The sequence below is a fragment of the Anser cygnoides genome, chromosome 7, assembly GCF_040182565.1.
Source record: "Anser cygnoides isolate HZ-2024a breed goose chromosome 7, Taihu_goose_T2T_genome, whole genome shotgun sequence".
NCBI classification, from domain to species: domain Eukaryota; kingdom Metazoa; phylum Chordata; class Aves; order Anseriformes; family Anatidae; genus Anser; species Anser cygnoides.
In genome coordinates, this window is record NC_089879.1 from 17101622 (window position 1) to 17118225 (window position 16604).

At 35.5% G+C, this 16604-nt stretch overlaps 2 protein-coding genes across 5 annotated transcripts in view; one reads left to right on the forward strand and one right to left on the reverse strand.

Annotated features, from left to right (window-relative positions):
• RBP4 (retinol binding protein 4) overlaps positions 1–16604 on the reverse strand; it is a 38372-nt gene that overhangs the window by 17103 nt on the left and 4665 nt on the right. For all 4 annotated transcript variants that reach the window (XM_067000991.1, XM_067000990.1, XM_067000993.1 and 1 more), the window contains one exon: positions 12851–12959. In XM_067000991.1, the coding sequence (XP_066857092.1) occupies positions 12851–12864 (14 nt within the window). In that variant the 5' untranslated portion in view covers positions 12865–12959. The remainder of the gene's footprint in view (positions 1–12850; positions 12960–16604) is intronic.
• The window catches only part of PDE6C (phosphodiesterase 6C), a 33795-nt gene continuing 18889 nt past the window's right edge, over positions 1699–16604 (forward strand). Inside the window, exons 1-7 of the mRNA XM_013191422.3 lie at positions 1699–4778; positions 14457–14609; positions 14716–14805; positions 15079–15219; positions 15745–15819; positions 15905–15969; positions 16082–16148. Of these exons, the coding sequence (XP_013046876.1) occupies positions 4299–4778; positions 14457–14609; positions 14716–14805; positions 15079–15219; positions 15745–15819; positions 15905–15969; positions 16082–16148 (1071 nt within the window). The 5' untranslated portion in view covers positions 1699–4298. The remainder of the gene's footprint in view (positions 4779–14456; positions 14610–14715; positions 14806–15078; positions 15220–15744; positions 15820–15904; positions 15970–16081; positions 16149–16604) is intronic.

A 16604-nucleotide genomic window follows, 5' to 3' on the forward strand; every position in this document is an offset into this window, starting at 1 on the left:
TACGAACATAAAAGGAAAATGACATCACAATGTACACCACAGAGTACAAATTTTTCCAATACTCTCTGAAATTAAAACAATTTGAAAAATATAGCACCGTGTTCATCCTGTTTTTAAATCAAACCACGTTAGCATGAACAAGGAACAAAGCCAAAAATGTATTAGTTTTGCCTTTAAAAATTCAGTGAAAATGATTGTGCAAGGTTAGCTTCCAGTGGTAAACCTCCATGTCTATAATGGAGCCTAAATTAAAATGTATTTTCTTAAAAGGTGATCTTACTGACAATTACTAAGAGGGATAATAGCAAAGCCATATTCAGAAGACCTTAATTCTGGAAACATGAAATAATTTTTGGTATACTTTATGATAAACTTAAATATAAATACGAATCTGCATTACTAAATATAAAATAGTGCAGAAAATAAGAATAGAATTGGAATAGAAATATATGCCTTATTCCAGCACAGAAAATTTAAACATATTAGAATGATAGATCTCCAAACTGATCTAATTTACAAAATTCATTAAAGTACTAACATGAGTAAAACAAAACAAACAAACAAACAAAAAATCACCAATACAAATACAGTATATTTTCCTAACTCTAAAGTTAGGACTTCCATAAAAGTTATAAAACCAAACTGTTTTAACTTTTATTGAATCACTTCAACTTCTTGGTTTGCCTTATTATTCAGTTAATAAATATATACATAGAGTTCAGGATGAAACATAACATGACTAGTATAGCAATTATTGAAAAAAGCCAACTTAAACATCTTTCAGACATAAACTTCATAAAGGACTTCTATTGATTTCTGATGCTTCTTTCACAACCACTTAACAGCAAGAGTGCAATTCTAAGAGTGAATCTTAATTAAGAGAAAAAATGAATTATTTGATTATTTAAGAATGATTATAGGACAACTCAGACAAATATGAAATTACTAAATAGCATAATTTATCATTCATAAAAACCACTGGTCATAATGAAGATATGGTGGAACCATGATAAGCAGTTTATGTGTCCTTTCATATTGAAGAAAATGGGCACACATGATAATAAAATTGCTAGATACCTTACAGAAACTTACAAAAATGTTAACTTTTACAAAACCAGGACAACCAATACAAGTACTTTTTAAACTAGATGAAAATATTTGTGTGCATTTGTGTCTATTTGTGTACATGCCATTTCATAACACAAAGAAATAGGATTTAAGTCATGGTTAATTCAAGAATCTGTTAGCCAACAAAAAATATCATGAACAAATCAGTGTGGTTTGAAGCAGAATGACAATATCATGCTGAACCTGTAATTTTGGGAATCTAACTGAAACAGTACATAAAACGCATTATTAATCGAACATATATAATTATGCAACTCTACAGAAGTTTCCAGGGAAGTTTCCAGAGTGCTGTGAATGTACCTCGGCTGACACTGTCTCTGGTTCAGATCATAGTCCAAGCCATTGTGTGTTACTAACACGGTCAAATTAAAGATGAATTATGAGGGAGTTTCTAATGAAGACCCATGTTATTGTGAAATATTTGGGACATGTCATTTTATGTACAAAAATGGTAACATTAGAGGTCAGGAGGAATCCTTGAATTTATAATTATGTTTTTATTTTTTGTGGCAGAAAGTGTCCTTGCAAAAGTCTATGAAATGGAACTTTCACTGCTAAAAATTTGTTTTGTTTGAAAATCTAACAATGTTCATTCACCACTACCTATAATATGTTATTTCTTAAATTCTTTATTTATAGCTAAATAGTAAGCCCATATCCTTATTCATTGATACTTTTTATTAAAGGGTAAAAGATAACGGGCTTGTAAAAGTTCCATCAAATGCTCATGCCTTATGATTCTCAAGAACATTACATGTTCTTAGCCTCAGCAAGAAGAAGGAAAATTAGATGTGACCAGAACTAAAATATGTTACTACAAACTGACTTTCTTTCCTGTACCCATGGAACTCTCGAGGGCTATTTCCCCTCTTTTAAATAAACTTATTAGAATCATAGAATGGTTCAGGTGGAAGGAACCCTAACCTAGTTCCTTCCAATCCCCTGCCGTGGGCAGGGACACCTTCCACTAGATCAGGCTGCTCAAAGTCCCCTCCAACTTGGCCATGAACACTTAAACAATTGAATACTTATTAGTGACAAATGAAACAGACCTAAAGCCATAAAACCAAATAAAAACAAAGGTAAACAACAAAAAACAAATTCAAAAACAATAACAATAACAAAACAAACAAAAAACAGTGTAAGTAACTGTCAGCTTGCTTCTCTTCACTTCTTACTTTCCCCCCATAGAGTGACAGGTTGCTCTATTTCATAGAATTAAAGTAATCACAATATAAAAGAACGACAAACATTTGTAAAGTTGGTTTCACTCAAGTTATAAAGATGAATGTGTAAATATTCTACATAACATCATTTCATAGAATGTTTTAGCTGGACACGAGACAGACCATTTATATAGCCCTTCTAGTTTAAATAAACTACTATGTAGAAAGTCCAAAAGTCAGTAAGACAATATGACAGAACAAGCAAAGAAACACCAGTTGCTCATTTTGATCATTTTTAGATACATTGATAAAAAAAAAAAAGATGTTGACACACTTGTGGCCCCAGCAGAATGACAAAGTTGTACTTTGATAGAGACCCTTTTCAAATTAGGAATTGCCAAAGGGCATATGGTCTATTGTCCTTACACCAAGAATCTCCTGCTCTTTTTAATCAATATGGATGCCACAAACAAAACCAAGATGAATTGTATTGCAGCTCTACTACTGTGTTGGTATTTGGATCTGTTCCAGTGAACACAGATCATTGGCTGTCATAGCTGGCACTAAGTTTAAAGTCAGGAAAACACCCCCACGTAGCCATGGGGATGTTCGTCCCTAAAATTCACCACAATATTCATCATTCCTTTTCCATTCACAGAATCACAGAATGGTTTAGGTTGCAAGGGACTTCTGATCCCACACCTCTGCTTAAGCAGGGCCACGTAGAGCAGGTTGCCCAGGACCATGTCCAGATGGCTTTTGAGTATCTCCAAGGATGGAGACTCCAAAACACCACTGGGCAATCTCTTCCATCAACTCAGTTGCCTTCATGGTAAAAAAGTGTTTCCAGATGTTCAGATGGAACCTCCTGTGGTTCACTTTGGGCCCATTGCCTCTTGGCACCACCGAAAAGATCCTGACTTCATCTTCTTTGCACTCCCCCTTTACGGAAAATTCATGCGAGTCATCATGAGCTCCCAAAGGTAAGAAACTTTAAATGTGTTACAAAGCTATGACCAGCCTCAAGGTTCCCTCTTTGCATGGAATCTGTCAGTTATTACAATTTTTATGCTATTTAATAGAGCAGAGATCTCCCACTTTTTCCTGAAGAAGGCACAAGAAGAAACTACATTACTTGCAGGACCCTGTCTGGTCATTTATACTTTATTTATACTAAGAATTTGACTGGCTTTTGAACTTAATTTTGTATTCAAGCCTTTTTAAAAATTTTTTTCTTTTATTTAGAATATACCTATTCTTGAAAAAAGTTTTATAAGTCATATCTGTCTGTGCTGAGTCAAATTCTGGTTCTTTACTAGAGCAAGCTCAGACTGTTTTAAGGTCTTTAGGATTTCACCCATTTTATGCATGTATAGCTTGTTAGTTATTTACTTTTAGCAATATAATTTCAATCGTCTCCTGACTAACTGAAGGAAAACTGAATTTTGCAATTAATAAAAAAAACCTGTAACATTCTGTTTTCCTCCCTTTAAGCACTTCACACAAATACACGTGTACATGTCAGCCCACGTGTATGATGTGGGCTAAGTATCTAAGTGGAATTCCTCATATTAAGTTGCAATGGAAAATTGTGTGTATAGTACAATATATATACTATGAATGAAGGAGAGAACTTTTATGTATACATATCTACACCTCAATCAATTTTAAAAGGTCTAAGAACTCATTGTTTTTTTTCAAATACTAAAATGACTCCCTTAGGATTTATGAGCTAAGAATGCTTAGGGGTTTAGTGTCCTGACATCTCTTTAATTAGCAGTCTCCAAGATCTCACACTAAGAAGATGCTAAGCCAGTGCCTTCTGTCATATCTCAAGAGTTTCAGAAGGCTTGGAAGTCACAGAGGAAGCAGAATGTACTATGCCTAATAGCTATACAGTATGTACAAAGTACCATTTTCGTACTAGTACCTAACTTCTTGTTACCACTCCTGCTTTGATGGTGATGAAGTTCTGAAAGAAATCCTAAGAACAATCCAGCCAAAATGGGTGAGGTAAATAAAGATGCTGTTGAAAAATACTTGGAGAACAATCCCCAGTTTGCCAAGGAGTATTTCGACAGAAAAATGAGGGCAGAAGTGCTGGGAAGTATCTTTAAAGTGAGCCCTGGAGATGTGAAGGAAGGAGTCAGCTTCAAAGACATGTCCCGTCTGGAGGAGTGTAACATACTTTTTGAGCTGCTAACAGAAATCCAGGATGAAGCAGGCACTATGGAAAAGATAGTGCACAAAGCCCTGCAAAGGTTGGCACAGCTGCTGGCAGCTGATCGGTGTAGCATGTTTATTTGTCGTTCCCGAAATGGTATTCCAGAGGTAGCTACCAGGCTTCTCAATGTCACTCCAACTTCCACCTTTGAGGAGAATTTGGTGAATCCAGACAATGAGACTGTTTTTCCTTTGGACATCGGGATAGCGGGATGGGTTGCTCATACCAAGAAGTTTTTTAATATACCTGATGTGAAAAAGGTAAGTGAGTGACTTCTCTTGGGGAATGGGATTCCGTGCATGCACTTAGCTTCCTTCCTGCACAGGGCTTGTGGTTTGGAATCACTCTTCAAAAACATCTCAGAGACAGAAATCCAGACCAAAACCATGAGAAAGCCAACAGAAGAATATGTTTAAAATCCAGTAGAATTGCATCATGTAGCCTAGTGAGATAGTTCCATTATCCTTGCATAATAACTGAAATATAATTTGCTGAAATAAGGAAGGAGAACATTAGATTAATAGAGACCAATGAATACTTGTGTTTCTATTGAACCAGGCAGGCTCCTACTGTTTTCCAGTACAGGCTTGCAAGTACTATCCCTTGTTAAATTCAGTTGAGTGTATAGCAGCACAGAATAAGTAATTTGCAGTTTTCATAATGAAAGTGCTTCCTTCTAAGGGGGTGAATGAACCCAAACGAAGATGATGTCAACATGTATGTCCAGTTTCACATCTATCTTTGAATTTAAAGTAGCTTGAAATTTAGTGTATGTCCAGATCCAGAGTTTTATTCAGAACCATCTGTGGAAGAAGATTAACGAGTCAGAGCTGCTCTGGCATTTTCAAAGTTCTTGTTGAATTTGCACAGAATCACCTTCTTTAAAATGTTGATAGGGGTTATTACAAATATTACATGAAAATAATGTGAGTGACCTAACACAAATTAAACATGCGTGCATAAGAACTGCTTTAGAAACTGCTTTGAAATACAGAGGGAAACAAAAAGGTGCTTTGATTGTTGTATTTTTTTTTTAAACAGCTAACCTTCAACTCTTTTAATCTTACGTGGAGAAGCTCAGCAAAATCAAATGGTGCTAAGATAATTATACCAGGTGATATCTGTCTTCTCAATATTTACTATACCGTCAACTTAAAATTCTAGGGCATTTTAGAGATAGAAACCACCTCAGTGTCCTAAGCTCAATGTAAGCAATAATGTCTTTATACAGTATAGTTATTTATGTTTTCCTGGAAGTTAACAAAAAGTAATGTATTTTATCATGTTAAAAGTTGGCAGACGAAGAAATAAAGGACTACTTTTAAAGCTTAACCCCAAGCAAAAATGTAAACCTATGGGAACAGAACATTCCACTATACAGTAAACTACCTCTGATGTAAGTAGGAATCGTGGAAGCAAACAGTAAAAAGACTGATATGAGAAAACAAATCACTTGATTTTTAACTGACCACTGAGACACCTTCTTCAGTGGCTGCTGTTCTGACAAGAAGCATATGACTTACTGCCTCTTACCACCATGTGGGAAGATTGGAGGATAATCCTTCTAAATTCATAAGGCTGATTACATGAGAAAGATCAGGCGGATCAAGCAAGATGTGCCTTTTATCAGACACTGCACTGCTTCTTAATATCATTATGTGAGCGGTGCCCAGGGCAGGGCTGCCCAAATATTTCTGTGCTTGAAGCAGGACTTGTTAAAAATTTTGTGATAAATGTAATTTGATTACCTTTAAGAGTACTTCTCTGTCTATCCAGTACTGCTAGGTATATGTTTTACATGCATAAATTAATGTCTGCTGAATTCAGCTATTATTCGGTGACTCTAAGATCATTTTTACTTTGGCATCCATTTATTTATCTAGGATTAATGAGGTCCATGCCACTAGGTCACACTTAAAAACACAGTTAAATCATGGAGCCATCCATCCACATTTGATAACTAGATGTCATCAAAACTCCCAGAGACTTCTCTGGGACCAAGGTTTGTTATTTGAAAATAACCACGAAGCTCTCAAAATTGACAGCATTTCCACCCTACTTGTAAAAATAAAAAGTAAAAACAAATAAAATTCCATGTCCAGATCCATACTTTCTACACAGGCAAAGCTCCCACTACTGTCACCAGAATTTTATCTTCATAAGGAATCCAGAAGTGCAACTTTAGTCAGTAATATTTAAGGAATATAACCAGTCCATGGCAGAAAAAACAGACAGCCACTGAGGCCTTTATCACACTTTCTTGGAAAAGATCATTATTTGTCAAATCAGTTTGTTTGCAGTTCAGTCAAACTAGATCGTCTGCTACCCAAATTCTGACAAGCAGATTTAAGTCAGAGAGGAGTTTTGCCCCTAATGTCTTGTCAGAATATAAAATGCACAATGAATAATTCTAGATGCCTGCAGTGCTTTAAGGATGTCAAGTCTAACCACTTTCTATTGTTGACAGAATCCGTATCCAGACAGCATTACATTTTAAAGTCTTAAATACATGACAACACTGACAAACCCACAGTGAGACATCGTCATGCTTCAATCACCACCCCTGTATAACAAGAGAGAATGTAACATAAGGTCACAACAGCAATCAATCTTTGAAAAAAAACATAAGACCCCACTTCTACTGCCTGGTAGCCAGTTCTTTAGGGATTATCTCCATCAACCTGGAAAAGTACCAATAAATGTGAGGAAGCTCCTCATCCTGACTAATGCTTCAGAAAAGAAAAGCAGAGGAAAAGATACAGACCTTCCATAATTAACTTAGTAGCAAGAACAGTCTCTCCCCACAAGATTACAGACCTGTTGACTGCAAGAGCTAATAGTGTTTAATCCAGGATTTAACAGCAGTGAGATATAGGAGGCCAGGAAAGACCACTGCCCTGATGGTTGGCCTCACATTGTTCCCAGGGCCTAGCAGAGTATGCTACTTAAATATTCCATGGTAAATTGATACACTGCATAAGATTTGGTATGTCCGCTATTATCCTTTAGTTATTAACTGATAACACTGACAAAATGATAAAGAAGAGATTACCTTACATCTTGTCCTAAGGTATTATTTCCAAATGAAACTAAGAACTAGTTAGACAAGGAACATGACTTCCAAGGAATTAAAATCTCACAGTCTCAGCTTGTAAGAGCCAACAATGAAGACAATAATATATTTGCTTTAATCCACCACGCATTTAAACTATTGCATTATTGCTTCTAATTCAGATATATGTGAAGACAAAGATGTTCCTAAAGATTGGAATCTCAAGAAATAATGTTCCTTATTATAGTAGAGAAAAAAAAAATAAAGTGGTGGGAAAAAAAAAAAAAAAGATTATAAGGCTTTAGGATTAATTCCACGAAGGGACCTAAGTGTGGAGAGATTCTGCTATTTCCAACTCGAATTAAGCAGCCAGAGCAATGATTATTGTGGCAGCTAGTGTAACTACTGGAAATCTGTGATACAAACCATCTTAAATACTTCAAATTTTGAGCGCCTGCATTATCTCTTTGTAAACTGATCCAGCCTCAGTTTGCATGAGCCTTTTTTCTGGGAGCTCTACTTCTCTATAATTAAAAGGTGGGAGAGACTTTCATGCCAGGCCTGTCTGAACTGACAGGAGTTTCATGTTCATGGGAACATGTGAATCCCTCGACTTCAGGCTGCCTGAGCCTGGAACCAAGACAAAGAGACACTTCATACCTTCTCTTATTTTTACAGTTTGGTGTAGATTCAAGTTAAAAATTTTTGAAAAAGGAAGAGAAGAGAGCAAAAGGAAGTGTGGTGTTGCAGTTCAGTGCTTTGAACTCCCACGTGGCAGTGAGTAGGCCTGGACATGGAGCTATTGTCCAGCTCCTGGGTGTAAACAGGCATTCTGGTAACACACAGCAGTGGCCCTGGGATCAGGCAATGATCATCGACTCCATCCTAAGATAATAAGAGGTTGATGGAATCAGGCACATCCACGTTGAAAATATAGAGCACTGGAAAAGCACAGGAGAGAGCAAGCCAGTGAATGACACAACTGGTTGACCTGAACATGGCAGAGGGAAAGGATTATGGAGGAAGAAGGCGGAAGAATGGGAATCATTTTGTGGTGGAGCTGGTAGCATGGCAGTCTCTTGCTAATGAAATTCTTGGTTCTTAACTCATCTTCTGCTAGGCCCCTAGCAACGCGATCTTGGAGAAGAACCCCAAGTATCCAACACACTGATGTTAAATAAGGCTCCAAAGGCCAGAAAACAATTGTGAAATTAACTTTATATGAAAATTCTTCAGAAACAAATTCAAAACTCTTAAGATTAGAAAAAATGAGGGCAAAGATACACAATGCTACAGAAGTACTGCTTTCCTAAATTTTTGGAAAGCAGTGAGAATTGAATGAAACAATCCCAAGAAAAAGTAAACATAGGGAAAAAATGGAGAAGTAGCTTTTTACCTAGGAAGAACTTGCATTGTACATGTAAATATCTGTTCCTCCATTTTATGTTGTCATCTTGATAATAAACAGATTGTTATTATAACAGAGAAATAGATTTCCATTTTTTCCAGTTACTATTTGCTATATTGAGTACAAATATATGACAAAGATTTAGTCAACTTTCAAGAAAGTATTTTAACATAAGAATAAGTTTATATTAATCATGCCCTCCAGGAAACAAACACACCAACCCCAAATAGCTTTCATTCTTATCTTGAATTAACTTGTGTTAAAAGAGGAAAGCTCTCAAAATGGAAGGAAGAACGAATATTAAAAATTACAATGAAAAGTTTCCCTTCAGCCTTATTTTCTTGTTATATGTGAAAAAACAACTTAAAACAATGTAATACAGATTGATTTTGAAAAAGTTGCAAAATATCCACTACCCATGGCCAGAAAACGGAAAAGCATTGAGAAGTGACATGACTGAAGTTTAACCACCAAATGCTCTTAAATATATACTAATTTCTACTTACTTTCATCTTCAAAACTCTAATGATCTTGAAGATATCAAAGTCAATTTGTTCTGTAAGCTACATGTAAAAATGCAGCTGTCTTACATCCCTGACAAAACATGATTTTTTGAATGTTTTCTAATGAATGGCCAAATCATTTAACTAATTGGTTTGGAATCAGAACTATATTTTCATAGCTGATGTTAAATGCTTTTAATATTCCTTTCATATTCAATTGTATCATTACAAAACAAAAACATTTGTGAGTTGAGAATAGGATAAGCAGAAATAATATAGCACTACAACTTAGCAGTAAAAATTTAGTTTGAAAAATCTGAGCCAATGCAAGACAATCAGTAGAAGAACAAAATATCAGGAAGAGGAAAAAATACTGCAGACTACCAGAAAATAAAACAGAAACATGTAAAGATTGTGTAAAAAAACGTGATAATGATGACAGTGTGATGCTGGCTCCTGATGTCACCACTTCCTGTGGTTTCTCTTCTAGTAGTGTTCCAGACCCACGTCTGGTCATCCTACAACTGAAGGATGATGTATTTCTACAGTTTGAGCTGACCTATCCAACCCTGAACCTGCAGTCCACTGTGAGGATAGCAGCAAAGTAGTCATAACTGCAAGGGCTCCCAGAAAGTCCCTCTTCCTCTGTGCTTCATCAGAGGAAAGAGGTGGAGGAAAATAGGCATTGGCTGTCTACCCACAGCTGCAGGATTAAGTCTTACTGCTTCTCCTCCACTGTGATAACAGATGCACTTTGCCAAACTTAAAATGGGGAAGTAGCTGCACAGCAAGGTACAGACACATCACTCAGAAACAACACAAGAAGAAAGAAAGAAAGAATGGGAGTAACGGTGAAAACTGGGAATAATGGCAAACCAAGGCGTAAATGTCATCTGTGGGACATGGACAAAATATTATCATGGTGCTTCATAGCAGGACCCCCAGTCAAGAAAGCAAAGATTTATGAGACAGTCTCATTTCCTAATGCAGCAAACCACATGTGTAGTGAAGATGTTGATGGTGGGCCAGATAATAAGCAACTTGCAAGTTTATATACTTTCAGTAAGCAAGTATACTGGAGGTGTGAGAAGCCTCAGTACTAATAACTGAGCTCCTGTTCCTATCGCTTCAGATGAACCATTACAGTGAGATTTCACCCTGACTGGCCAAACTGGGAAGTGGGAACCCCCTATTCCTTTACAACTTCAATTGCGTTGCTTTTCAGAATTCTCCCTTTCTCTTTCTTTCTTGAATTTGTATAAATTACACACCTTTGTATGTACCATGGAAACCAAATTAACAATGATTACACTCATTACTTAAAATATTTTTTGCATTTTCTGATCAAATTTACAATTGCTGAGTGATTATGCTGAGGAGTTTGTCCTGGAGGTTTCCAGTAGTGTCAAACTCACTTGACTCCAGCTGCATTTTGCCATTAATCCAATCAGAAATGCTCAAGAATTAGCTCAGTGTTATGGAGCACAGTGTAGCTAGGATGTCAATCCTAAAATAACATTATGAACTGGAAGGCGCTCTTCCATTATTAAATACTGAATGATGGTTGAATGAACATTAGAACAATCATCTTCAATTATAATTATTATTATTATTAAGTTTGGCATAGAATAAAACCTGTGAAAGTTTAGAAATCTTGGACAACTCTTTTTCATAATTTGCTTAAAGAATTGTGGGATATCTAAAACCAGCCAACAAGGCAGAACTCGTCATGAAAGAAAGGTCTTTCAAGACTGCTAAAAGGAAACATAGATGAACATATTGCTCATAAGAAAGGAACTGAGATCTGGAGGGAAAACCATGAAATAAGAAAGACACAATGGTTCCTTCTTATAGATGGTCCTTCCATAAGAACTTTTTAGAAACAATAAAGTAAAACTGATTTTTGAAACAAGCAAACAAGCAAGCAAACAAACAACAACAAAAACCACAACAGCAATGTAATTGTAAAGTATTATCTGCTCACATAATCTTTGAAAATTAACCTACTTCTTGAAATGCCTGTGGTTCCCAGGGAAGCGACTTTTTCTCATTTTTACCCTATTACTAACACAAACTTACAGCTGTGTAGCTACAATTCACAATCAGATACAGTATAGTCTCAGCAAGCAAGCCTATTCATAACCACCATTCAAGGAAAATAAACAATATTCCTAGAAAGAACGGCCTGATTTTTCGCTTTTACTGAGGTGTAATCACACTGTTTTCACAACAGTGATTTATGATTTTGTAAATTCCACTGCTACCTATTAAATGGCGATTAGGTTTATAGAACATAAAGAAATTGAAATGTCGAGGCCAAATTATCTAAACATAGAGCACTATATGGATAATTTATTGGTAAATGGTTTATAATAACGTGTAGTAGTGTTCTTAGGTTTCAGTGAGATAAAACTGGTGTCCTGGTTTAGAGAATAAAAAAAAATGAAAATAAAAAAAAAATGAATCAGCTAGTCATTTCAAGTAAAATGGCTAGAACACAGTCACATGCCAACCCCCCCTCCATTCATCTTCTGTCACCTATATAACAGAAAGATGAACACAGAGAGGGGTCCCAATTTTCCATTCATGTATGCTGGTTTTAGCTTAGTGCAAATCCCTGACATGTTGCACATCTTGGCATGTATCTACAGAATTGACTGTGGTACTGTAAAAGGCTATGTATCTTAGCTTTAAATGGAGCTAGTTGAAAACGCTTGCAAATATACTACAGTTAGGGAGTTATCAACAAATTGCCTTTCCCTCATTTTTTTAAAAGTCTGTTTTACGATTTCACTGAGAGTTGAAAGTTCACAACATCACTCTAAAAGATGGTTGGATTCATAAGACCTAAGTGTCTACCTTCATATATTCATAGGAACACTGAGATACTCTTCTGGATCTGGTACTACAGAGCTTATTTGTGTATGAACATGATTTTCCAGACATTGTGAAAAGTGATTTTATTCAAAATCAAAAGGAGTTTATGTTCTCAAGAGAAAATATTTTAAAACCTTGATTGGAAATAAAGGCTTCAAACCCCCCTGCCAGCTGTGTGCAAAATAATCAATAATGTAAAGTCTAAATCTAAGCACAAATTTTTGCTTGTATATGCAAATCATGTGTGATTGAAGTCTTTGCATATGCTGTGATAAAGCTGCCAATGTGTCACGAGGTATTTATATCTGTCTGTATTTGCACTATCTAGGCACTATTCAGCTTAGCTTGTGGTTACTGAACTTTTTGTTTATTAGCAAAGACTTGCACCCTCTAAAATTTTCTTATTACCTGCAGAAATCTTACTACCAAAGTTCTTCCCAAGCACCACTACTTGTACCTAAGTCTGAAGTAATTAAACAAATTAAGACTCACCTGCTGTATCCCATTGATTCAACTCACTTGGTGTATGCAGGTCCCTTTTAAGTAGTTGCAGATCGGGGATTCAGATATCTGTTAAGTGAGATATCCCTATACAGTTCTCCTAGAAAAAGAGAAAAGAGCAACTCAGCGAAAGATTGACAGAAGTAAAGAAAATATCCCCTCTTCACCTGGACCTCATCAATTTATAAATAAATGGATTTATTTGGAACTGGCCACACTTTCCAGGGACCCAAATACAGCATGATTTATTGAATGATAGAGAGAATTTATGGGGATGATACAAGCTTTCCCTAAAAGAATCAATTCTCTGTAATGCAGACCAATTAGTAAATACAGAAAAACACATTTCAGAGTTACTTCCACACCATTGATTCATTTCCCAAAAATACAGTCCTGGAAGGAAATCTAAAATGGAAGTATGAATGATGGGCTATCTAAAGGCTATAAAGAACTGAAGGAAAAAAATAAACCTAACATTTTGAACACAGAATAAAGTCCAGTCTAACTTCTCAGGGTTGGATAAACTATCAATTCAGCATATCCCAGAAACATTTGCTAAAGAGGAAAGGGGAAAAAAAGAAATTAAGAGGAAAGATCCAAACAAGCATTATCATGCTTGATTCTAAAACTTTTATTTATTTATTTATTTATTTATTTATTTATTTTTCTGAAGTAGTTTTCTGTATAATTTATAAAAGCAGAAAATCTGGTATATGGCATCCTGCAACATGGAGGAGACATTTAGGTCCACCACAAAGATCTCAAATGATCTTCCATGAAAGATGACCTATCTTCCCAGTGTTTTTTTACACAACGGAATGAAAAGAATGGTTTTTACTAAAACCTCCTCAGCACTCAACTTCAAGGATGGATAACTGGAGGGATAGTTAGTTGTGTGTCTTTCATTAGTGACATGGTATCAACCCCACAAGATCCCACATCACAACAAAAACAACTGTGTCCCCTCATCTCTCCCTGGTCTACACCCTCTGATTCAAGTTGGGGTGGGAGCTGCAGGAATGGGAGTCTGTCAGAGACCTAGGAATAAGAAATAGCTCAGTCAGATGTATGCCAGCTGGGGCTGCCTCTCTGCCAGAAGAATTTTTAGCCATACAGATTCAGGACAGGTTGCAAATAATCCCACATACAGTTTTTAACATTGTTTGATAGCATACTATTATTCATTTTATCTACAAAATAAATAAATAATAATAACATAGCTATGAAGTAAATCTCCTAGATACAAGCCATATGTATTAGACTATTAGGTAGCCACAGATTCATGTTATTCTCTCCTTCTAGCTTTTTCCATATTTTGAATTTCTCAAATTTGTTGTCATTCTAATAAAAATCTTCACAGAACTTGGTTCCAGGAGCTGCACTCATAACCAACGCCTAAGTGTGCATTTAGATATAACTCTGCAACATGGTGATAACTAATGGTAATGCTTTTGGAGAGTATCACTTCACTGCACTGTGAAGCTGTGCTTACAGCATTGCAAGCATAAATTATCAAATACAACAACCAATTGCTTTTGGTGTGATAACTAACTGTGATGCATTTCAACTGTGGTTTTGATTTTTTTTTTCTTTTCAGAATAACCATTTTTCTGACTTTCTGGACAAAAAAACTGGTTATACAACGACCAACATGTTGGCAGTCCCAATTACACAGGGTAAAGAGGTGCTTGCTGTTGTGATGGCTCTCAACAAATTAAATGCCACTGAGTTCTCAAAAGAGGATGAAGAGGTAATAACCTCAAATGTTATACAACAGCACAGTTAGTTCACAAAGTAGTCTGAGTGAATCTACTTCTTGATTTGAAACTTTTTTTTTTCTTTTAAACCATTTTTAGGTCTTTAAAAAATACCTCAATTTTATATCTTTGGTCCTAAGAAACCATCATACATCATACCTCTACAATATTGAATCCAGAAGAAGTCAGGTAAAGAAGAATTTGTTAATGATAATACTTTGTTTTTAAATGAGACCATTATGCCCACTATTTTATATTCTCACTAGATTATTGAAGTAAGAACAGCATCTATTCGATTGTTTTTTGTTTTTTGATTGTTTTTTATTTTTATTACAGTAGTTCAATTTATTCTTTTATTCTGGAATGCTCAGCATTCATATGTTTTTTGTTTTTTTTTTTTTTTTCATTAAAAACACTTTACCATTGTGACAATTTACTCTCTTTCTCTTTTGTTGTAAATAGATGCTTTTGTGGTCTGCCAACAAAGTATTTGAAGAGCTAACAGACATAGAACGGCAGTTTCACAAAGCACTGTATACTATTCGAATGTATTTAAATTGTGAAAGATATTCTGTTGGTCTGCTGGACATGACTAAAGAGAAGGTAATATTTATTTTGCCTACCTGTGAGAAATGTGTTACTCCTAACTTTAAGTTATAAAGTCTGTCCTTCTAGTTTTCTACGTATTTCTAGTGCACCCCTCTCCAAGATATAAAGATACCGTCCCTTCTAATACTTTGGGATAATTCATATAAAATCTAACTGATTTACAAAATAAGCATGGCAAAGTACATAATAAATATTAGGGCTAATTCTGAAATAATTTTTCACATTAATAATTCCATCTGAGTAAGGAAAGAAGTGTAGTCTGATTATTGCTTTATAAATACCTGCTTGCTAAAACAACAATTAAAGTGTACAATTGAAGAGATAAGCTTCATATTAGTCTGAAATTTACTGGTTAACATTTATTGCCTGGAATATCCTTAATGTTTTCTTAATTTTGTCTGAAATGTGACCACACATCTGTTGCGGAGAAAGAAAAATGTTATCGGCAGATTTCATGTTATCTCTGAAGACAGACCTGATGTTTTCCCTTTTGCTAATGCCTGTGTATTATTTTCCCAGGAGTTCTATGATGAATGGCCAATTCGGCTGGGGGAGGCAGAGCCTTACAAAGGCCCCAAGACACCTGATGGAAGAGTGAGGATATTCATTTTTCTTTTTATGAATCTTAATTTTGACGTTGAGTGCCATGTCACCTACATGCTTTTCTCTTTTTACTTAGGAAGTCAACTTTTATAAGATTATTGACTATATTTTACATGGAAAAGAAGAAATCAAAGTTATTCCGTGAGTATTCATTGGCAGCCTGTGAATATGTGGTAATTAGATTTATTGCTGGGATAGAATAATAACGTGTCTGTATCCTCAGAAATCATCTAATTTCATTCTCTCTCTAAAGGTCACCTCCAGCAGATCACTGGTGTCTTATCAGTGGATTGCCAACATATGTTGCTGAAAATGGATTTGTAAGTTCATAGCAAAAGTAAAAACTTTTAACTTTAAAGTTTTAATCCATGCAGTTCTTCTGACTGAAAAAAAAAAACAACAATGAATCAACAAAACAACCCTCCCTATACCTCTATAAAAATACTGTGTTGCTTCCAAAGTCATTGGTCCCCAGTGAAATCATGTGAATCAATAGTCTGGATGGAGATGAGCCCTCAGCACAAATAGCCAATTATGGTGACATCACATGAATAAATTGTGTATCTGATGTCATTTTCCAAGTGTGTGGACTATGTTAAATAAAAATATGTAAAAGTAAGAAAATCATTGTATACACAGTTCTAAATTTTTCTTTTTCTTGCAGTAAGTTGGAAAACACAGGGTGGGCCAAGTAAGCCAGAAAGTATGTGTAGCTCCCAACTAGTACAGCGCTAGTTTAACATGGCGTATAGTGTAGTCATGATACGTAATTCAAA